This window comes from Rhinatrema bivittatum, chromosome 8, assembly GCF_901001135.1.
Source record: "Rhinatrema bivittatum chromosome 8, aRhiBiv1.1, whole genome shotgun sequence".
NCBI classification, from domain to species: Eukaryota; Metazoa; Chordata; class Amphibia; order Gymnophiona; family Rhinatrematidae; genus Rhinatrema; species Rhinatrema bivittatum.
Window position 1 is genome coordinate 69048784 of NC_042622.1, and position 23080 is coordinate 69071863.

General features: G+C 45.9%; 1 protein-coding gene across 6 annotated transcripts in view; it reads left to right on the forward strand.

Moving 5' to 3' along the window:
- RALGAPB (Ral GTPase activating protein non-catalytic beta subunit) overlaps positions 1 to 23080 on the forward strand; it is a 392859-nt gene that overhangs the window by 335576 nt on the left and 34203 nt on the right. For all 6 annotated transcript variants that reach the window (XM_029614592.1, XM_029614596.1, XM_029614594.1 and 3 more), the window contains one exon: positions 12766 to 12975. In XM_029614592.1, coding sequence (XP_029470452.1) covers positions 12766 to 12975 — 210 coding nt within the window. The remainder of the gene's footprint in view (positions 1 to 12765; positions 12976 to 23080) is intronic.

Sequence of the window (23080 nt, forward strand, 5' to 3'; positions counted from 1 at the left end):
GGATAAGTGCAAAGCAATATGCATAAGGAAAATAACTCTAACTCTAGATACATAATTCTGGTTCCCTGTACATACCCGGATCAGCCCAGACTGCTGGGTTATGCCTCCCTTCCAGCAGATGGAGACAGAGAAAAACTTGAAGGGCACCCCTTGTAAGTATGGTGCACCACCTGCAGCCCCCTTCAATATTTATCTGTCTCCAACAGATGAAGGTGGCAGAACCTGCGGTCCTGGTAGCTTGATTCTTACAACAACAAAAAAAAGAGAGGTTCAGGAATCCTTATTTGTTTGGCTAAAGCAAAGATCCTATAGCTTAAAAAAAAAAAAAAAAGGGGGGGGGGAGCCTCCCGAAGAGACGATTCATTTTCTCCTTCCCTCCTTGATGGTAGGCTTGCAATCTAGCAATCCCGGAGCAGCTGAGCGGTGAGTGACTGGGGGGGATTTACCGGTGGGCCAGTCCCTCCCCCCTGGCCCAGAGACAACCGCGAATTGTGCTCTGGTAAGGCCAGCGCGCGTCGTTTTGCCAATCTCAAAAAAACAAAGATAAAGATAGTGCTGCTTTCCTTTGGCCTCCCGGGCTCCAGTCTTCATGGTTCCCTGTACATACCCGGATCAGCCCAGACTGCTGGGTTATGCCTCCCTTCCAGCAATCCCGGAGCAGCTGAGCGGTGAGTGACTGGGGGGGATTTACCGGTGGGCCAGTCCCTCCCCCCCGGCCCAGAGACAACCGCGAATTGTGCTCTGGTAAGGCCAGCGCGCGTCGTTTTGCCAATCTCAAAAAAACAAAGATAAAGATAGTGCTGCTTTCCTTTGGCCTCCCGGGCTCCAGTCTTCATTTTTTGCGGCTTCCCCTCTAGACAGTGGCGATGCTGCGCGCCTCGGCATGCTGTGCCTGCTGGGAGCCAGCAACTCAGCTCTCCCGCAACAACCTCTGCTCCCGGTGTCTTCCCGGGGGCAAGGACCCATCGGCAGCAGCGGCCAGCGGGAGAGGGAAGCAGGCAGCTCGGTCTCGTGGTGCGGGCAACCCAATGCTGCCTTGTGGCACTAGGCCTGCTCCGCTCCCGTGGAACGTGGGAACGGCAGCCATTTTAGGGGCTGCAGATGCCGATGCAGATTGCTTGGCAGGGGAAGGGGATCTCCCTCCTCAGCTGTTTCCGCATGATCAAAGCCCTGGGTCTCCCTGCGACACCTTTCCCACCTCCCCTTGCTCCTGCAGGAGAATTTAAAGGGCCAGCCACCTTTTCGGCAGATTTTGATTTACTGATGCATAAGGCATATTTAGCTAGCTTTATGCCCACAGGGGATCCGGAGCCTATTCCGGGTCGGCCTGGGGCTGGACCCTCTCCTCCCGTGAAGGTTCCAAGTTTGGATCCTCCTGAGGTCTCCCGGATTCAGGTGGTCCGGGGAGGGTCTGGTCCAGGGACCAGGGAAATACCGCGCTGGCGAATCCACTTCAGGCAGATGTGGATGAAGATTTCGAGCATATGGCGCCAGTGGAAGGGGATGATCCTCGGGTCCTTAGGCTCTTTCGTAGGGATGAATTGGAGCCGATGATTCCGTATGTCCTTGCGGAGTTGGGCATACAACCGGACAGGCGCCTCAGGATCAGGGCACGGTGGATCCGATACTGTCTGGTCTTCGCTCCTCGGCTAGGACTTTTCTGTTTCATCCTGTGTTACTTCAGCTGATGTTTCGGGAGTGGGATACTCCGGAAGCTAGCCTTCGGGTAGGCCAAGCTATGGACAAATTGTACCTGCTGCCGGACGACAACTCTCTCGATCTCCTTAAGGTTCCTAAGGTTGATGTGGCCATATCAGCGGTCAAGAAGCTTACGACTATACCGGTGGTTGGGGCGACTGCCCTTAAGGACCCCCAGGATCGTAATCTTGAAGTTCTTCTTCGAGGTGTCAGCTCTTGGGGTTAGAGCAGCTGTTTGCAGTAGTTTGATGCAGCGTGCGAGTCTCCGGTGGGTACAACAGCTCCTGAGTGCCATGGATGTTTCCCCGGAAGAAGCGGAGCAGGCTGATCATTTGGAAGTGGCAGTGAAGTATGGGGCAGATGCTTTGTACGATCTCCTCCGTACATCTTCGCGCACTATGGCTTCAGCAGTGTCGGCCCGCAGGCTTTTGTGGCTCCGTAATTGGTTGGCCAATGTTTCCTCCAAATCGCAGCTGGGAGCTTTTCCTTTTAGGGGGAAATTCCTTTTTGGGGATGATTTGGAGCAGCTCATTAAGTCCTTGGGGAGAATAAGGTGTACAAGCTCCCGGAGGATAGGCCAAAAACCTCTAGGGGTTTTGGTCCTTCCCGTTCTAGTTTTAGAGGGCAGTGCCATTATCACCAGTCTAAACCGGATCCTTTTGGCCAAAGGCAGACGTCCGGGACGTCTCAGTCTTGGTCTCATTCCTTTCGCGGCCGTAGGCCTGTCCGAGACGGCGGCACCCCGGGTGCAACAGGAGCTAAATCATCCCAATGAAATAGCGCCGACCCACTCCCCCATTCCAGTCATCGTGGGACGGCTGTCCCTGTTTTACGAGGAGTGGGTCAAAATCACGTCGGACCACTGGGTTCTAAGCATTATAGAACACAGTTACGCCTTAGATTTTGCTCATCCCTTGCGCGATCTGTTTCTGGTACCTCCCTGCGAGTCCCTGGAGAAAAGGCACCAAGTGACTCAAATGCTTCGTCAGTTGATAGACCTAGGGGCGGTGATCCCGGTTCCTTCGGACGAACTAAAGAGGGGCAGATATTCGATTTATTTTGTGGTTCCCAAGAAGGAGGGGTCCTTCCGTTCGATTTTGGATCTAAAGGTCAACAGAGCTCCGAGTGCTCCATTTTCACATGGAGACGCTACGTTCCGTAATTGCCTCCGTCAGCGGGGGGAAGTTTTTAGCTTCCCTCGATTTGACGGAAGCTTACCTGCACGTTGAAATTCAGAAGGACCATTCCATGAATTCTCCAGTTCATGATCCTCGGCAAACATTACTAGTTCCAGGCCCTTCCATTCTGGCTGGCTACCGCCTCCCCCCCCCTCCCCCCCGGACCTTCACAAAGGTGATGGTGGTAGTGGCAGCGGCTCTCCGCTGTAAGGGGATCTTAATCCATCCCTACTTGGACGATTGGCTCATTCGAACAAAGTCAGAAGAACTATGCAAGATGGCGGTTGCCAAGGTAGCCCAGACCCTTCACTCTTTGGGGTGGATCATCAATTCTGCCAAAAGCCAGTTGTGCCCTACCCAGGTCCTGGATTTTTAGGGGGTGAGGTTCGATACTCGGATCGGGAAAGTCTTCCTTATGCAGGAACGAATGGACAAGTCTCAAGTTTGTCTATTGTCTCTACCAGTTCCCAAGGCATGGGACTACTTGCAGGTGCTTGGTTCTATGGCGTCTACTCTGGAGTTGGTTCTGTGGGCCTTCGCTCATATGAGATCATTGCAGAGGGCTTTGCTTTCACGATGGGATCCCAAATCGGAGGAGTTTCAAGTTCCCTTGCCACTCCAGGAACCTGCCAGGTCCAGTCTAGCTTGGTGGTTGAGCCCCGAATACTTGTCTCGGGGGGTGGATCTGGGGGTCCCTCGGTGGATCATTGTGATGGCTGACGCCGGTCTTTCCGGTTGGGGGGCAGTTTGCCAGTCTCAGGCGGCGCAAGGCCAATGGACACAGCTGGAAGTGCAATGGTCCATCAATCGTCTGGAAACAAGGGCGGTACGGTTGACCTTGCAGAAGTTCCTGCCTCTCGTTCATCATCAGTCGGTGAGAGTGCTCTCCGACAATGCAACGACAGTGGCATACATCAATAGGCAAGGAAGAGCAAAGAGCCGTCCCGTGGCTGTGGAGGCAGACGAGCTCATGGCCTGGGCGGAGATAAATCTGCTCAGGACAGCGGCTTCTCACATTGCCAGGGTAGACAACGTTCAGGTGGATTTTCTGAGCCGTCAGAGATTGGATCCCGAAGAGTGGGAGCTGTTCGACGAGGCGTTCAAGTTGATAATTCATCGGTGGGGGGATCCCCCATTTGGATTTATTGGTGACTTGGGGGAATGCCAAGGTGCCGTTCTTCAGTCGCAGAAGAGAGCACAGAGCGGAAGGAGTGGATGCCCTTGTCCTTCCGTGGCCCCACGACATTCTGCTCTATGCATTCCCTCCTTGGCCCCTGGTGGACAAGGTCTTGAAGAATAGAAGCCCATCCGGGGGCGGTGGTGCTGGTAGCTCCAGAATGGCCACGCAGGCCGTGGTTCGCGGATCTCATCAACCTTGCAGTGGACGGCCCACTCCGACTGACTCATCTTACAAATCTCCTGCCGCAAGGGCCAGTATTTTTCGACCAGGAGGATCGCTTTTGTCTAGCCCCTTGGCTTATGAGAGGCAACAGTTGAGAAAGAAGGGTTATCCGGATACGGTGATTTCCACTCTTTTGCGGACTCGCAAAACTTCAACCTCTCTTACGTATGTCCGAGTCTGAAAAGTTTGACTCTTGGTGTAGTAGGTCAAAAGTTTCCCCTAGGCATGCCTCAATAGTCCACATTTAGCCTTCATACAAGAGGGTATGGCGAAGGGCTTAGCTTTCAGTTCTCTCAGGGCTCAAGTGGCAGCTTTAGGATGTTTATGAGGGAAGGTGGAAGGAGTGTCCATAGCAGCTCATCCTGATGTGCATTTCCTTAGAGGTGCTAAGCACTTGAATCCGCCACTCCAGGCTGTTTGCCCATCTTGGAGTTTGAATTTGGTCCTTCGAATGTTGTGTGAACCTCCTTTTGAACCACTTAAGCGTTTTACTTTAAAGGATCTTACACTCAAGACTGTGTTTTTGGTGGCTCTCGGCTCAGAGAGTTTCTGAGATTCAGGCTCTATCTTGTCACGAACCTTTTCTTAGGTTTTCCGATTCTGGCGTTTCTCTGAGAACAGTGCCATCTTTTCTTCCTAAGGTTGTATCGGCTTTTCACTTGAACCAGTCCGTGGTGTTGCCTGTGTTTCCGGATTTGGATCAAAATTCTCCGCATGCTCATTAATTAAGAGGTTGGATGTCAGACGGGCACTTCTGCGTTACTTGGAGATCACTAACGAATTTCGTTTGTCGGATCATCTCTTTGTCTTGTGGAGCGGTCCTAAGAAAGGGCATAAGGCTTCCAAGACCACCATTGCCCAGTGGCTGAAGGATGCAATTGCTTCGGCGTACATATGTCACGGGCGAGCGGTTCCAGACGGTCTTAAGACTCATTCGCTTCGGTCTCAGGCTGTGTCCTGGGCAGAAAGTCAGTTGGTTTCCCCCCAGGAGATCTGTAGGGCGGCGACTTGGAAATCTCTGCATAATTTTGCTCGGCATTACCACTTGGATGTTATGGCTCCCGACTCAGAGAGTTTCGGAAGCAGTGTGCTTTGAGCAGGGCTTTCTAGGTCCCACCCCATGTAAGGCAGCTTGGGTACATCCCAGCAGTCTGGGCTGATCCGGGTACGTACAGGGAAAGGAAAATTGGTTCTTACCTGCTAATTTTCATTCCTGTAGTACCACGGATCAGCCCAGATGCCCGCCCAGGTTTGGATCTGCTCGAAACTTTTAATTTACTGTCGCATTATATTGCAGGATGAAGATTTCACAAGTGCTCTTATTTTGTACATAGTTGATTCTCATAGATTTGGTTTAGCCATTTACATTTGGATTCCTGTTACCAGTTAGAATTCCTTTTCTGCTTTGATTCTGTTTATTTTATTTATTTATTTATTTATTTAAAATTTTTATATACCGACATTCATCCAGGATATCATATCGGTTCACATTGTAACATAAACTGGCGCTAGGCATGGCGCTTTACATTGAACGATTAAAACATGCGAACAAGGTATTAAAAGGGGGTGGGAGATAACATGGGAAAGTTTGCATTAAATTATATTATAGCAACGTTTGCAAATATATACATATGTACAATGGAAAATAAAGACTAAGAAGTGCAGGCAGGCTAGTGAGGGAGAAAGGGGAGGAGGAGAGAGGAGAGCTGAGAAGGAGGGAGGAGCGGGGAAAGAGGTAGGAGGGGGAAAGAGGGAAAGAGGGAGGGGAGAGAGGGAGAGAGGGACAGTGAAGGGGAAAGTAGAGGGGAGAGTGGAAGGTGGATATAATGGATAGGAAGAGTGAAAAATTAGGTGTATGCTTTAGCAAAGAGCCAGGTCTTAAGCTTCCGCTTGAAAGATTTGAGGCATTCCTCTTGCCGTAAGTCAACTGGCATTGTATTCCAGAGGGTCGGCCCGGCTATAGATAATGCACGGGCTCTCGTGGAAGTAAGTTTGTAGAGTTTAGGAGAAGGGATAGGCATGGTTGCAAGGTGTGCATGTCTGGTAGGCTTAATAGACTGGTGTAAATGGAAGGAATCGTTAAACCAATTCATTTCAGGGTTGTATAAGGCCTTATGGATTAGAGAGAGCGCCTTATATTGTATGCGGGAAGCTATTGGAAGCCAATGTAAATCTTTTAGAACAGGGGTAATATGGTCATGTTTACGTAAGTTGGTCAATATCCAGGCTGTGGTGTTTTGCAGGATTTGAATGGGATGGATGGCATTGTTGGGTAGGCCGAGAAGTAGGGAATTGCAGTAGTCAGTCTTGGCGAAGATTGTAGTTTGAAGCACTGTACGGAAATCGGGGGGATGTAGTAGGGGTTTGAGTTTTTTTAGTGTGTGGAGTTTAAAGAAGCCGTCTTTGAGTATGTTATTGATGAATTTCTTAAGTGTGACATGACCATCAAGGATGATTCCCAGATCACGGACATGTTGGGCAAATTGGAACTGCGTAATAGGGGGGAGGATTGGTTGGTTTTGGGGTGAGATGAGCATGATTTCAGTTTTCGTGGTATTAAGGGCTAGGTGGATGGAAGATAGGAGATTGTTAATGGAGAGGAGGGTTTCATTCCAGAAATCCATGGTTTTCGATAGAGAGTCGGTGATGGGTATGAGCAGCTGAACATCATCAGCGTATATGTAATGAGGGAGATTTAGACTGGAAAGGAAGTAACAGAGAGGTAGGATGTATATATTGAATAGGGTAGAGGATAGGGAAGAACCCTGAGGGACACCTCGGTTGAGGGGGATGGCCTTGGATACGTGATTTCCTAATTGAATTTTGTAATCTCTGTTGCTGAGGTAGGAATTGAACCAGTTGTGGGCAACGCCTGTAATGCTGGAAGAGAGGCATAACACAGCAGTCTGGGCTGATCCAAAGTACTATAGGTACTACAGACTGGTTAGCCTCACCTCGGTGGTGGGAAAAGTAATGGAGTCGCTGCTGAAAGAAAGAATAGTGAACTATCTACAGTTGGGAGAATTGCTGGACCAGAGGCAGCATGGATTCACCAGGGGAAGATCCTGTCAGACAAATCTGATTGACTTTTTTGACTGGGTGACTAGGGAATTGGATAGAGGAAGAGCACTCGATGTCATCTACGTGGATTTCAGCAAAGCTTTTGATACGGTCCCGCACAGGAGGCTGGTGAGTAAAATGAGAAGCTTAGGAGTGAGTGCCGAGGTGGTGGCATGGATTGCAAACTGGTTGACGGACAGAAGACAATGTGTGATGGTAAATGGAACTTACTCTGAAGAGAGAGCGGTGTTAAGCAGAGTGCCGCAAGGATCGGTGTTGGGACCGGTCCTGTTCAATATCTATGTGAGCAACATAGCGGACGAGATAGTGTCAACCGCAAAAAGACAAACCTTACCTTCTAAGATCTGCAACAGAGTGGACATGCCCGAAGGAGTGGAGAGAATGAGATGGGATTTAAGGAAGCTGGAAGAGTGGTCAAATATATGGCAGCTGAGATTCAATGTCAAGAAGTGCAAAGTCATTCATATGAGTTGCGGAAATCGGAAAGAACTGTATTCAATGGGGGGTGAAGGGCTGATGTGCACGGAGCAGGAGAGAGACCTTGGGGTGATAGTGTCAAACGATCTGAAGTCGGGGAAACAATGTGATAAGGCGATAGCTAAAGCCAGAAGAATGCTGGGCTGCATAGAGAGAGGAATATCGAATAAGAAAAGGGAAGAGATTATCCCCTTGTACAGGGCCTTGGTGAGGCCTCACCTGGAGTACTGTGCTCAGTTCTGGAGACTGTATCTCCGAAGGGACAGAGACAGGATGGAGGCGGTCCAGAGAAGGGCAACCAAAAAGGTGGAGGGTCTTCATCGAATGACTTATGAGGAGAGATTGAAGAATCTAAATATGTACACCCTGGAGGAAAGGAGGAACAGAGGTGATATGATACAGCCTTTCAGATACTTGAAAGGTTTTAATGATCCAAAGACAACGACAAACCTTTTCCGTTGGAAAAAAATCAGCAGAACCAAGGGTCACAATTTTAAGCTCCAAGGAGGAAGACTCAGAACCAATATCAGGAAGTATTTCTTTACGGAGAGGGTGGTGGATGCCTGGAACGCCCTTCCGGAGGAAGTGGTGAAGACCAAAACTGTGAAGGACTTCAAAGGGGCGTGGGATAAACACTGTGGATCCACAAAGTCTAGAGGATGTGAATGAAGAGAGGGTGGCTTGCGGGAAAGACAGCTAATACCTAGAGATAATACCCTTATTCAATAGACATACACACGGTTAATGCGACTCCGACAGTGCTCTATGCTTCAACGGCAAGAGGAAATGTGGAAAAAAGGATTTGCATTCACAAAAACGCAGGGAGTAGCTTGCTTGTTATGGCGGTTACTACCCCAAACCAAACAAGCCTGATTCTTCACTTTCAATGCATATCCATATCCAGAGTAGCTCTCTGCTTCAACGGCAGGGGGGAACGAAGAAAAGTGGACTGAATTGCACAGGCTGGGTAAACAAATATGCGTGGGAGTAACTTGCTTATTGCGGCGGTTGCTACCCCTAACCAATTAAGCTAGATACTTCACTTAGAAGTAGTTCCAGCACTGCTCTCTACATTAATGGCGGGGTGGAAGAGAAATAGAACGAAAGGTTACATTAATGGCGAGGGTGGAAGGGAAATAGAACCAAAAGGTTACTAAAGGCAAAGTGTAACAGATAAGTATGAGAGAGTAAAAAAAATAAAAAAGTGTGAAAGCTTGGTGGGCAGACTGGATGGGCCATTTGGTCTTCTTCTGCCGTCATTTCTATGTTTCTATGAAAATTAGCAGGTAAGAACAAATTTTCCTATTCTGTATTAGGAGTCATTACCTGGGAAAGGAACTTGGAATCATTGTGGACAATACATTGAAATACTCAGTTTATCCTTATGTTAGTATTTAAGGTAATGCCTGATGTAGTACCAAAGCACCTTAAAGATAAGATTCATTGTATGTTCCTTTGAGAAATTTGAAATCTTCCAAAGATGAATTATTACTGCTCCTTACAAAGCTCGTTTATAAGATGTTCGGTGTTTTCAGTCATGGTGCTGGCATTGTGGAACCTTTTGCTAATTAAAGCTTGCCTTCTCAATGACTATGCTGCTTTTCATTAAGCTGTCAATACTTGCCTGTTGCAGCAAGTATATTCATAATGATCTGGCTCAACTAGAGGCAAGGCTTAATGTCTGCAAGATATAGGAGGGTTTATATTTAGAAGGGGCGTGATGGGATTTTAATTGTATAATTGGGAGTGGGGAATGATTTTAGGAATCTAAGATTTTATGATTGTTATTGTGTGCTTATTTTATTATGTTTGTAAACCACTTGCTGGATATAGACGGTAAAAAAAACAATCTGAATTATAATTGAAATACTAAAATGCAACAATGCAAGCTATTGAAAATTGCGCACACACCTTTATCCCCCCAAATGTATGATGATATATCTGATGAATATTCATTATGATTATCCAGTTTATGCCTTTCAAGTGCAATAGTTGCCTAACTGCCTGAAACCTCTTCCGTCCTGACACTGGCAGTGTGTTCTGCAATAGAATTCACACATTGATATGAATGGAATGATGCTATCTTGAAGGAGCAGGAATGGAGGTTTTAATCCAGGCAGCTTATTTTCTCAATTTTCGTTTATGTATTACAGCAGAGAATATCTTATTCTTTGAAATGTGCTGGACTAATATTTAGGCCCGTGGACTGCCACTGACTTGCATCAGTCTTCTAGTTTTAATCTTAATAAATTAGCATATAAGAGTGAATGTTTCTAAAATATTGCATTTATATTCTGATTAACTTTTGTTCTCTACTGCTTCCCAGGTTTCCTGTCATTTCTGCATTGAAATAGCTGATACTGGATTTCTCTGAGGACAAGTAGGCATAATCAGCATCACAAGTTGTGAGATCATTTGATGGTGCTGATACTGAATTTTTTCTCCAGAGTTCTGGAAAAGCCTAGAAGATTTGTCTGGACTTGCGCAGAACTTATCACATAGCCTCCACCATGCAGGTCTATTTTTGTCCATGGTGACAATGGATTTATTTTTCTCTTACTCTTGCAAAAATGTTCTGTTGCACAGTCCTCTATCCAATAGCTGATTAATCAAGTTTTTCTGCTCTTCTTAATCTTCAAATCTTTTACTGCTGATCACTTGGCCCAGAAATCTTTTTCCCCCCCTCAGTCGGCCCTCTTTTTTGCTTCTTCTACAATATTAACCTGTCCCTTGGTAAATCATCACAAAATGTGCATGCACTACATGTAGGACGTGCTGTCCTTGCATGTGTCATCAACTCAAAGATAAAACCCAGGGCCATCAAGATCTAGCAAAACTGAAAATCATCAAAACCATGGGGCCAAATGGGATGCATCCTACAATATTTAAGGAATTTGGAAGTTCTGGTGGGTCATGAAAGACCTGTTTAATAAATCTTTGGTGATGGCAGTGGTTCTGTGGGACTGGAGAAGGGTGGATATAGTTCCTCTTCATAAAAATACTAGCAGAGAGGAGGTTGGCCAGTTTCTTACTTCACTGGTGGGAACATTAATGGAGACACTTCTGAAGGAAAGGATAGTGAACAAGCTACAATGCAGTGGGTTGCAGGATTCATTGTAGCATGGTTTTACCAGAGTCTGATCATAGGTTTATGAATAAACTGAGCAGCCTGGGGAGTATGTCCTAAGATAGAAAACTGGTTGAGTGATAAGATAACAGAGGATGGTAGTAAATGGAATTCGTTCTGAAGAGAGAACATTGATTTAATGGAGTGCCTCTGGGGTAGGTCCTGGGCCGGTTCTGTTCAATATTTTTGTGAGCAATATTGCTACTGTTACAGATCATTGGTGAAGCTTCATCTGAAATACTGTAGTTTTGAAGACCACATCTGAAAAAGGATAGAGAGAGGTTAGAGCAGTTCAGAGAAAAACAGCTAAAATGGTAAGGGGACTGCATCAGAAGTGATATAAGATGAGACTTAGGGATCTAAAAAATGCATACCCTAGAAGAGAGGGAGAGACAGGGGTGATATGATATAGACTTTTAAATACCTAAAATGTATTAATAATGTACAAGAGATAAACCTATCTCATTGGAAAGTAAGTTCTAGAACTAGGGGTCATGATATGAAGCTCCAATGTCAGGGCCAATGTCAGAAAATATTTTTTCATGCAAAGGATTGTGAATACTTGGAATGCCCTCCCAGTGGAGGTGCTGGAGAAAAAAAAACCAGTACTGGACTTCAAAAAGGGATCAAAATATGCAAATAATCCCTAGTGTGATAATAAAGCACTGGGGTAACATGAAAAGAGCAGCAGTCATTGGTAATGTGGGGAGATTTATATCCAAATATAGTATTTTTTGATTTACATAAAGTTAGTTTTTAAGGTACCCCATTTTATTTGCCAGTGCTGTAAACTGATTTTTTTTGTTGTTCTAATCTGTGATACACCCTTTCTTTTGTAAAAGTGCAATAGACCTCTCTTTATAATATTGCTATTCTAATTTGTTGAAAACGGTTTTGAGAGAATTTTGAACTTTCTCTCAAATCATCCATCTAGTGAGGCAGTTGCCTTGAGTGCTGCTACTAAGGGCATGCAGCAACAGCCACTCCATGCCTCTGCCTCACTTTATCACAGCCTTCTACAGCCCACCCCTACCATTGTCTGAGCACCTCTTCATTTTAGATCATTATTATCCACCCAGGATGCACACCCCCCAACCCTATTAGAGGCTTGGATCACTCAAGTGCTAAAAGTCAGAATTGGCCCAGGCACCCCCTGTCAGCGCCCAATCAATCTTACCGCCATGAAGTGGAAGAGTAGTCTAGTTGGAGCAGCAGCCTGAGAACCAGTGAAGCCAGGATTCGAATCTTACTGATGTTCCTTGTCACGTTAGTCAAGTCACTTCACCCGCCATTATCTCAGATATAAACTTAAATTGTAAGCCCTCTGGGGACAGGGAGCTACCTACTGTACCAGAATGCAATTCGCCTTGAGCTAGCAATGAAAAGGTGTAAGCTAAATATAAATAAATAAGTTGTACCCCCTTTTCTATGCCAGTTAGGCGCCACAACTATCAATAAATCTGACTGCTTTTCCCATTGCTCCCTGCCATTCCTTCTGGCACTTGATCCTTTCCATTTCTAGGGAGTGGTGAGAGGGCCCTCTGCCTGTCAGTTCCCAGCACGATGACACCACCCCCTCCTCCCTCCCAGCTCCCCTTGGCATTGTTTTCTGAAAAGCTAGTATAGACAGCTGAAGAGACCCCACATGGTGGTAGCTGCTTTTTCAGAATCTCTGGAGAAGATGCTCCACATGAGTGTCCTGAGATGACATCACTACTTATGTGGCTGATTATGCTGCTGTCCATGGAGAACACCAGTTACTGGTAAGCAGCTTGGTTAATTCTGTACATTTTACATTTCAGCTAGAGGTTAGGCATGAAAAGCTGAAACAAGCTATGTCCAAGCAAATTGCATACGAGACATCACTAGAGCAGCAGAAAGAGGAGGAATGGCATAGAAAGAGCTACCCAGATCCCATCACTGAGTGTAAACCACCAGCTCCTGTGAAGGAATTCCAGACAGCGCGCCTCCTCCTCTCCCACTTTGGTTTCCTCTCACTAGAAGCACTGAAGGTAAAGCCCAAGTCTGACGGGGCCGGTGGACGGTATGGGGGGAGCATTGTGACATAAACAGTTTTATGTATGAATATAGCAGGTCGGAGGTTCATACTGAGCTGAGCAGCGAGTGTAAAGTCACCCAGAAAACTTTAACTGGGATATTTAATGGAATTTACCTGGGTATTCTGCCTTAATATACCTGGCCAAAGTTACCCAGGTACTGTTAGGATAATGATTTCCCTGACCAGACTTATCTGGCTAATTTCATCCGCATAACACTAAATATCAGCACCTCAGATAAGATAAATGTAGGACGTGCCCCTGGAATCACACACACACACACACACACACACACACACTCTTTCGCTTAATGTCCAGCTAAAGTTTACCCAGGTACAATTTTGGCAGGGTTGGAAATTTTAAGTCTGAAAAACACCCTTTTCAATACTGACTTCTATGTGCAGTTTATATGAAAGACCTGAACTCATCCAAGAAATATGCAGAGCAGTTATAGAGTAATGTGTAATATATATATGTATTCCATCTCAAGATAGTGGGGGAGGTGTATTGTATAGATGGTTAATCTGTAATCTTCGGACACAACCTCAAATTTCCTTCATCATTTACTTTGTGGCATTTAGTAGGTCTTTCTCTTTGAAACAGTTTATCCAACATTGTAATAGCATTGCTCCTTTTCTGTGTTAGAAGCTTTCATGTGACCAGTAGCAAAATATGCTGCCAGACCATGCACTGCAGAGGTGGCTGCATGTATGTTTCTTTTTTTATAATTTTATCTTTATTACATTTTCCAATATAGTTACATTTATAGAAATAAAAAGGAAAATGAAATGCAGCAATACATATCAAAGCATACAATGCATCAGGAAAGAGCAAGTTTCTGCATAGAAAACCCATAATCATGGGGGGGGGGGGGGAGAAAGGAAAATACATTACTAACCCATAGTATACCACCATGAGTACATGCGTATATACTAATAATAAAAAAATATAAAAGGTGTGAGGAGTTTCAAAATCAAAATTTACAGGTCGTCATTCTTTATTATCCCAGCTGGATTCTTTTCTGATAGAAATGTCTCTAAATGCATAGGGTCAGAGAATCTAAATTTCTTCCACTGAAAAGTAACACAACAAAAACAGGGAAATTTTAAAAAGAAAGTAGCTCCCATAGCCACAGTCCAATCTTTCAGAGACACAAAATGCCTCTGTCGAGCTTGTATGACTTGGGAGACATCGGGGAAAATTTGGATTTTCTATCCACAGAATAAAGCTTCTTTGTTTCTGAAAAAATTTTTAAACACATTATCTTTATTTTGTTCAAGCAGGAAAGAGATGAAGTGTAGATCTATTACTAATAATGTCAAATGATTCTTCCAGAAAGGTAGACACTCCCAAACTGGAGGATTCAACCATATCTTCATTTTGGATCTTATCTTTTCTAACCATTCTCTTAAGAAAATAAACTATTTTTTATAGCTTTGGTAAATTATCATCATCATATAATATTTCTCTCAAAAATGTTTTAAACATTTCATATGGTGATAGCAACAGTGTTAGAGGGAAGTTAACCAAACGCAAGTTTTTTGAATGCATCATATTTTATCTGTTCTCAATCTCGTTATGTATAACTAAATTATTCTGTAATAACTGAACTTTAGAAGATAATACACAAAGATAGTTCTCTAAACTAGAAATTTTCTTAGCCTGCTCATCAATTAATAACCTGTTTGAATTAACTATAGAAGACAAGGATGCATTCATTAAGGATTCATTAGAATCCAATTTGGATATCATCCTCCAAAGATCAATAAGAGTAACATTATTCGGAACACTGACAGATTCCCTGTACGTACCCGGATCAGTCCAGACAGTGAGTTATGCCTCTCTTCCAGCAGATGGAGACAGGAAAACTTGAAGGGCACCCACTCATAACACGGTGTGCCACCTGCGTCCCTTCAGTATTTCTCTGTCTCCAGTAGATGAAGTGGCAGAACCTGCGGTCCTCTTCTAGCTTATAAAAAAACAGTTTCAGGGGGATTCTCAATTGGGATATTCTTCTCTTGTCAATAGTTTTAGATCAAGCAAGTTAAAAAAAAAAAAACAAAGGAATCAGCGGTGCCGTTCCTTCCGGGGGGCAGGCAGGTTCTAGGTGAACCTCCCCTTGATTGTAGGGTGAGCTGGGTGCCCAGGAGACATTTCTGGCTGGGGTGAGTACTGGTGGTCCAGTCCCTCCTCCCTTGTTTATTTTCCCTTCAGAGATGTTCCATTGTTATTTCACATCTGGCTTCCTGCTCTCCCTCCCAGGCTTCTCAGGCAAATTTAGTTATTTCCAGCGAGTCGCTGTGCTCCGGGCCCATCCTCCATGCCGCGGGCATCGCGATGCACTTCCTGCGGCGAGTCGACAACTATGCTTTCCTGTGACATGTGTTCCGAGTGCCTCCCCGGCGGGGAAGGCACTTCCAAGGCAGCAGGAAAATCGGGAGCTAGATCCCGTGCTTCTACCTCGATGTCGGGTGCCCGTACAAGCAAGCCTGACCCGTTGTCGCTGAGCGTGGGAATGGCAGCCATTTTAGATACACTGGCTGCCGCAGCAGTGCAGGCAGCTGGGGGAGGGGAAATTTGTTCTCCTCTTTCGCCCCATGTTCTCAGTCTCTAAAACCCTTAGAACTTGTTGCAGGACCCTCCAGAGGATTTTTTGACCCCTTTTGCTGTGGCTAGAGCTCCTCAAGCCCCTTTCTCTGCGGATTTTGTACTACTTATGCAAAAAGCATATTTGGCTAGTTTCTTTCAGCAGGAGGAGGCACTAATGCCCAGTGCATGCGTTCAGAGTCCGGAGCCCCCTCCTCCTAAGATCCACAAGGCGTCAGCGCCGCAGGATGTTAACAGAATTTGCAGGATCCAGGGGCCCCTGACCCGCCAGACGCCATTCTCGCACACCCCTTGAACGTTGCGGCTCCGTATCAGGACAGCGATCCTCAAGCTTATCTTCCGGTTGAAGGGGGTGATCCACGAGTGCTTCGTCTGTTTCTAAGGGATGAGCTGGACCCATTAATTCCCCATGTGCTGAATGAGTTGGGAATATCCCCCCCTCAGGAACTTCCAAGCGACAGCACAGTGGATCCGGTCCTGGCAGGCTTGTGGGATCCGGCGTGTACCTTTCCTTTTCATCCCATGCTTCTGCAGGTCATGTTGCGAGATGCGGGTCTGCGCGTAGGGCGAGCGATGGACAAACTATATGATTTACCAGGAGGAGTCCCTGGAGTTCCTCAAAGTTCTGAAAGTGGATGCTTCGGTGTCCGCGGTCACCAAAAGGACAACTATCCCGGTTGCAGGAGCAGCGGCTCTTAAGGATCTGCAGGACTGGAAACTTGAGGTCCACCTCAAATACATTTTTGAAGTCTCAGCTGTGTGTAGCAGTTTAATGCAGCGGGCAAGCCTGAGGTGGGTACAACAACTCCTCAGTGCAAGAGATCTTTCTCCCTCAGAAGCGGAGCAGTGACCTATGTTGCTGATGTCTTGTATGATCTTCTTTGGGTATCTTCTCGGACTATGGTGTCAGCAATTTCAGCAAGGAGACTCCTCTGGCTCCGCAACTGGTCGGCCGACATGTCGTCGAAATCCCAGTTGGGAACTCTCCCTATTAAGGGAAAATTTTTATTTGGGGAGGATCTGGAACAGATGATAAAGTCCCTGGGAGAAAATAAGCTTCATAAGCTCCTGGAGGACAGGCCTAGGGCCTCCAGGATTGTCTTCCCTTCTCGCTCACACTTTAGGCGTCAGCGGTGTTTTCGTCAGAATAAACAGTCTTCCCTTGGTCAGAGGCCCCCTTCGGCACGATCTCAGGCTTGGGCTCAATCCTTTCGTGGACGCCGATCTTTTCACAATGAGGCTTCTCACGGCCCATCAGGCCCCAAATCCACCCAATGAGATAACACCGACCCACTCCTTGGTTCCTATTATAGGGGGTCGGCTCTCTCTGTTCTACGAGGAATGGGTCAAGATCACTTCAGATCAGTGGGTTCTAATCATCATCTAACACGGTTACGCTTTAGAGTTTGCTCGCCCACTGCGAGACCAATTTTTGGTTTTTCCATGCAGTTCCCCAGCAAAGAAGCAGACGCTCCGCAGGCGAACAAATCTTGGAGCTATTCTCCAGGTTCCTCCAGAGGAGTGCGGGACAGGTAGTTATTACAGTGCAACATTTTCGGATGGAATCTCTGCGCTCCGTCATTTCAGCTGTGCGAAGCGGAGAGTTTTTGGCTTGCTTGGATCTAAGTGAGGCATATCTGCATATTGCAATACGCCCAGATCATCAGAAGTTTCTGAGATTCAAGGTCCTCGGGAATCATTACCAGTTCTGGGCCCTCCCGTTCGGTCTGGCGACCGTTCCCCATACATTCACCAAGGTGATGGTTGTGGTGGTGCGGCTTTTCGGCGGGAAGGAATCCTGGGCGAAGTCAGAAGATCTTTGCCGGCTGGCAGTTCAGAAGGTGCTGCATCTCCTTCACTCCCTCGGTTGGATTGTCAACTATTCCAAGAGCAACCTCGTACCTTCCCAGGTTCTGGAATTTTTGGGTGCACGATTCGATACTCAGGTCGGAAAGGCTTTTCTCAGACAAGACCGCTCTATCAAGCTAATGTCTCAAGTGCAAGATCTCTTGTTTCTACCACTTCCCCAAGCCTGAGATTATCTGCAAGTTCTTGGATCTATGGTGTCAACTCCATTGGTTACCAATTGAACAGCGAATGCAGTTTAAAACATTATGTATTCTTCATAAAGCAATACATGGAGAAAAAGTCGAATAGCTGAACGCCGCAATACGGGTACACACACCCCAAAGAAACTTAAGATCTGCCAACAAAGGCTTACTATCTAACCCTTCGATGGTTTCAGCAAAGTTAACTTCAGTGAGAGAAAGAGGTCTATCACTTGCAGCCCCAAAAATCTGGAATAATCTACCAGTCGAAATTCGACTGGAAACAAATAGAATAACATTCAGGAAAAAAGTCAAAACATGGCTTTTCCAACAGGTATTCAATGATGGTAACAGTAATGGTGAAATAAAAAAAACTAAATGCTGATAAATGCAAAGAGAAGATGAGTCAGACATAGTGTTGAATGTTATTGTTTATTTGTCTTTGTTTGTTAGGCCATTTTTACAAATTGTAATGAAGCTTTTAATTTTATCATTGTTGGTATACTGCTGAAACTGAGATTCTGTTATAAATGTTTTTAAGAAACTGTGTAAACCAATATGACGGTCCCTACCAAATACCGGTATAGAAATTTTAATAAATAAATAAAATAAAACTCTGGAATTGGTACCTTGGGCCTTTGCTCACATGCGGCCCTTACAGAGAGCTTTGCTTTCCCGTTGGAAACCGATGTCGGAAGAGTACTATATCCCTTTGCCACTCCTGATTTCCGCCAGATGCAGTCTGAGGTGGTGGTTCGACCTCGACCACTTGCAGAAGGGGAAAGACCTCAAGATCCCTCAGTGCGTGATAGTGACCATGGACGGCAGCCAGTCCGGTTGGGGAGCAGTATGCCAGTATTAATCGGTGCAAGGTCAGTGGTCGCGGGAACAGGCACAATGGTCTATCAATCACGTAGAAACCAGGGCAGTACGCTTGGTGCTGCTAGAGTTTCTTCCCTGGTCTGCCATCAGGCAGTTCGAATATTGTCCGACAATGCGACAACAGTAACCTACATCAGTCGTCAAGGGGGAACGAAGAGCCAGCAGGTGGCCTTAGAGGCAGACAGTTTGATGGCCTGAGCAGAACGCCATCTGACGTGGCTGGAAGCCTCCCACATAGCAAAAGTCGACAGTGTACAAGCGGATTTCCTAAGTCGTCAGCGTCTAGACCCCGGAGAGTGGGAGTTGTCAGAGGACGTGATGACGCTCCTCTCGTGCCACTGTGGCATTCCACACCTGGACTTGATGGCGACCCAGAAAAACGCAAAGGCCTGAACTTTTTCAGTCACAGAAGAGAGCACGGGGCGGAAGGAGTGGATGCCCTGGTCCTAACTTGGTCTCAAGACGTGATGCTTTACGTGTTTCCCCCGTGGCCTCTGGTGGGCAAGGTTCTCAGAAGAATAGAGACTCACCCAGGCCTGGTCATCCTCGTCACTCCGGAATGGCCACGGAGGCCATGGTTTACGGATCTAGTCAACCTTACAGTAGATGGCCCTCTTCGCCTCGGGCATCTTCCCTGTCTGCTCCGTCAAGGTCCGGTATTTTTCGACCAGGCGGATTGCTTTTATCTAGCGGCCTGGCTTTTGAGAGGCATAGATTGAGGAGGAAAGGGTATCCAGAAGAAGTCATCTCCACTCTCTTCCAAGCAAGGAAGTCCTCTACTTCTCTCACCTATGTCCGAGTTTGGAAGGTTTTTGATTCCTGGTGTAGTGAGCGGGGGATCTCACCACGGTGTGTTTCCATAGCTCAAATCCTGGCCTTTCTGCAGAGTGGATTAAGAAAGGGCTTGTCCTTCAGTTCCCTAAGGGTGCAGGTGGCAGCCCTAGGCTGCTTGCATGATCGCATTGAGGGGGGATCCCTAGTGGCTCATCCTGATGTGGCACGTTTTCTGAAGGGAGCGAAACACTTAAATTCTCCAGTCCAGCCTATTTGCCCCTCTTGGAATCTCAATCTGGTTCTTCAAATACTGTGTGAGCCTCCTTTTGAGCCCCTCAAGCAGGCTACCTTGAAGGATTTAACTCTCAAAACGGTGTTTTTGATGGCTATCTCTTCCGCCAGAAGGATTTCGGAAATTCAGGTTTTGACTTGTAAGGAACCTTTTCTGCGTTTTCCGATTCCGGAGTGTCTATCAGAACGGTCCCGTCCTTTCTTCTGAAGGTTGTCTCTTCGTTCCACTTAAACCGATCTTTTGAGCTTCCGGCCGTTCCTGATTTGGATCAAGATGCTCCTCATTCGATAGAGTTGAGACGCCTTGATGTCAAGCGGGCGCCGTTGCAGTATTTTGAGGCCATGAATGATTTTCGTTGTCGGACCATCTCTTTGTATTCTGGAGCAGCCCAACCAAAGGTCATTCAGCATCCATAACTACGATTGCGCGGTGGTGGAAAGAGGCGATCGCTTCAGTTTATATCTGCCATGGGCGTTCAGTTTTGGAAGGGATTAAGGCGCATTCGCTTCGTTCACAGGCGACTTCCTGGGCAGAGAGTTTTTCTGTGTCGCCGCAAGAGATCTGCAGGGTGGAAACTTGGAAATCACTGCATACTTTTGCTAAACATTACCGCCTGGATGTCCAGGGTCCAGTATTCTGGTCATTTGGGAATAAGGTCATTCGAGCAGGACTCTCCAGGTCCCACCCTATTTAGGGAAGCTTTGATACATCCCACAGTCTGGACTGATCCGGGTATGTACAGGGAAAGGAAAATTTGTTCTCACCTGCTAATTTTCATTCCTGTAGTACCACGGATCAGTCCAGGTGCCCATCCGTCATAGGCAATGCATTTCCTGGAGAGTCCGTTTGATTGTGGTCTTCTATCTGCAGAGCTATTCGTGTATTGTTCTACAGTGAGAGTAGCATAATATTGTTCTACAAGAAGAGTCAGCATAACGAAAGATAATTTTTTAGAATTTTCAGGGTCATACTTCTGGTTGATATTAATTCTATTCTTGCTTGTTCTATTTATCTTTTGGTCTATGAAGGCTTATTCTGCTCTTAATACTGAAGGGACACAGGTGGCACACCATGTTATGAGTGGGTGCCCTTCAAATTTTTCTCTGTCTCCATCTGCTGGAAGGGAGGCACAATCCATGGTCTGGACTGATCCGTGGTACTACAGGAACGAAAATTAGCAGGTAAGAACTAATTTTCCTTTGCTGAGCCCTGTCTATTTCTGCAAATGTAACTATATTATCAAATGAAATTGACTGATTAGATGTTAAATTACCAGCCAGCAGGGAGCCATTATGCTTTTAAAAGCCTATGCTAGCTACAGGCATTATATCAGTTACCTTATTTACATCTACTGATGGTATTGTCAATGGTTAAGGAGGAGAAGACAGACCCCCAACAGAACTCAGAGAAGCTAAAGAAGTAGCCCTCTCACCGTCCTCATTAGGCGACCCAATCACTGTAACAACGTGATTGTCCACTGGGCCTCTTGGATTGTGTGTGATAGGAGAGGAAATTGTAAGTTTTGCCTTCCTTTTTTTCCCCATTTAAAGGAAAAAGGAAGAGGCAATGTAATCCAGTCCACCAATCTCACCCGGAAAAAGCCATGCGTCCCTTCAACGCTCACAGCTTAGGCGGTGCGCCGCACTGCCGTGTGTTTTAAGGCCAGCAGTCGCCTCTCAATGATGTCACCCGCCGCGCCTCCTGATGGCAATCACCAGCTCCAGCTGGGTCGGGCATCGGGGCAAGTCCCACAGATCACAAACTTCCCCCGGCCAAAACCGGGAGGCAGGGAGACACCCAACTCCTCTCACCTCCAAAGTCTCCCCAAGCGGCTGCATGTATGTTTCTAATGCATGAAACTAATGTGCATTAGCATCTTATATAGACAGAGTGCTATAGAAGTTGTAATTAAAATATATCAGTTATAACTGGAATTTTCATGGGTGAAGATCTAGTCACTTGAGTAAACATAAAGATGGCATCTTTGAAACCCTGTCAGCAGCTTCATAACCACAGGCCTGCATGCAAATCTTCAAAGGAACAACACCCCCCCCCCCCCCACTGGAATTTCTCTTTGAAAATTTGGGCAGTGCTCACAGTATGAATTCTTTTGTACCCATGTAATTTGCACTCACATGGGAGCGGGTGCAACAAAATAAATGTGGTAGACTACATGCGATGACTGGAAAATGCAGTCCCTACATGTATTTTCTTTTCCCTCCCCTAACCTAACTGCCCATTACTTTATACGCATCACAGTACCTGCATTTTTACCTGCATACAGGGGGGCAGTAGAAGGGACAGTTTTCAGATTGCATTGATACACGTATAAACCTGGCTTGACCCATTGAAAACTTTGTAATATTGCTCCCAAAATGAAGTGGGGGGGGGGGTTAGACAAAATGCAAAGATATATTTAAAAAAAAAAATTACACATGAAGTTTCTTCCCAGAAAATTTTAAAACCATGTGTGTATATAGATACAGATATATTTTTTCTTTTTTTGTAGTTCATGTCCACTCACAGTACCTAGGTCTTAGGCAGCAAACATGTTCCCAGGAAGTGTTGCATTTTACAGTCTATTTATTTTATTTATTTATTTATTATTTTTATATACCGATGTTCCTGTATAGAATACATATAGCACCGGTTTACAGAGAACTGAACTGTCGCCCCCGGAGGCGGATACATGGAACAGAGTTGATATTTATTTATTTAACATTTTTTATATACCGACAACCATTTGCACATCGTATCGGTGTACATTTAACTCAGAACTAATAGGCGGAGCCTTTACATGGAACAGTAACTATAAAATTAAAGTTAACAGGTATTACAAGAGACAAAGTAAACAAATTAATAATAATTGTGAACTAATGTACAATATATTTACAAGAGAGTCAACAGTCATATGGACAAATGGTTTTCATACATCATGTGGAGGGAGTAGAGGGAGGGTAGGCTTGTTGAAAGAGCAATGTTTTTAGTTTCTTTTTGAATTTTGGGGTGGTTTTTTTGGGAGTTTTTTGGGAGTTCCAAAGAGTGGGGGCGGCGAGGGAGAATGCTCTATTCATTGTATAGATTAGCTTGTAGGGTTTGATAGAAGGGGAACGGAATGTTCCTTGGAGGGCAGGACGTGTGGATCTAGTGGAGGAGCAAGGAAGGGGGGGGGGGGGGGGCAGAGCCAATTGAAGTTTTCATTGGTGATACTTTTGTGAATGAGGGATAGAGTTTTGAACAGGATACGTGATTGGATTGGTAGCCAGTGGAGTTCATTGAGGGTAGGAGTGATGTGATCTCTTTTTCTAGTGTTAGTAAGGATACGTGCAGCAGCGTTCTGTAGGAGTTGTAAAGGTTTGGTGTGGTTGGAGGGGAGGCCGAGGAGGAGAGCATTACAGTAATCGATTTTGGAAAAGATGTTAGATTGAAGTACCGTGCGACAGTCAGAGAAGTGCAG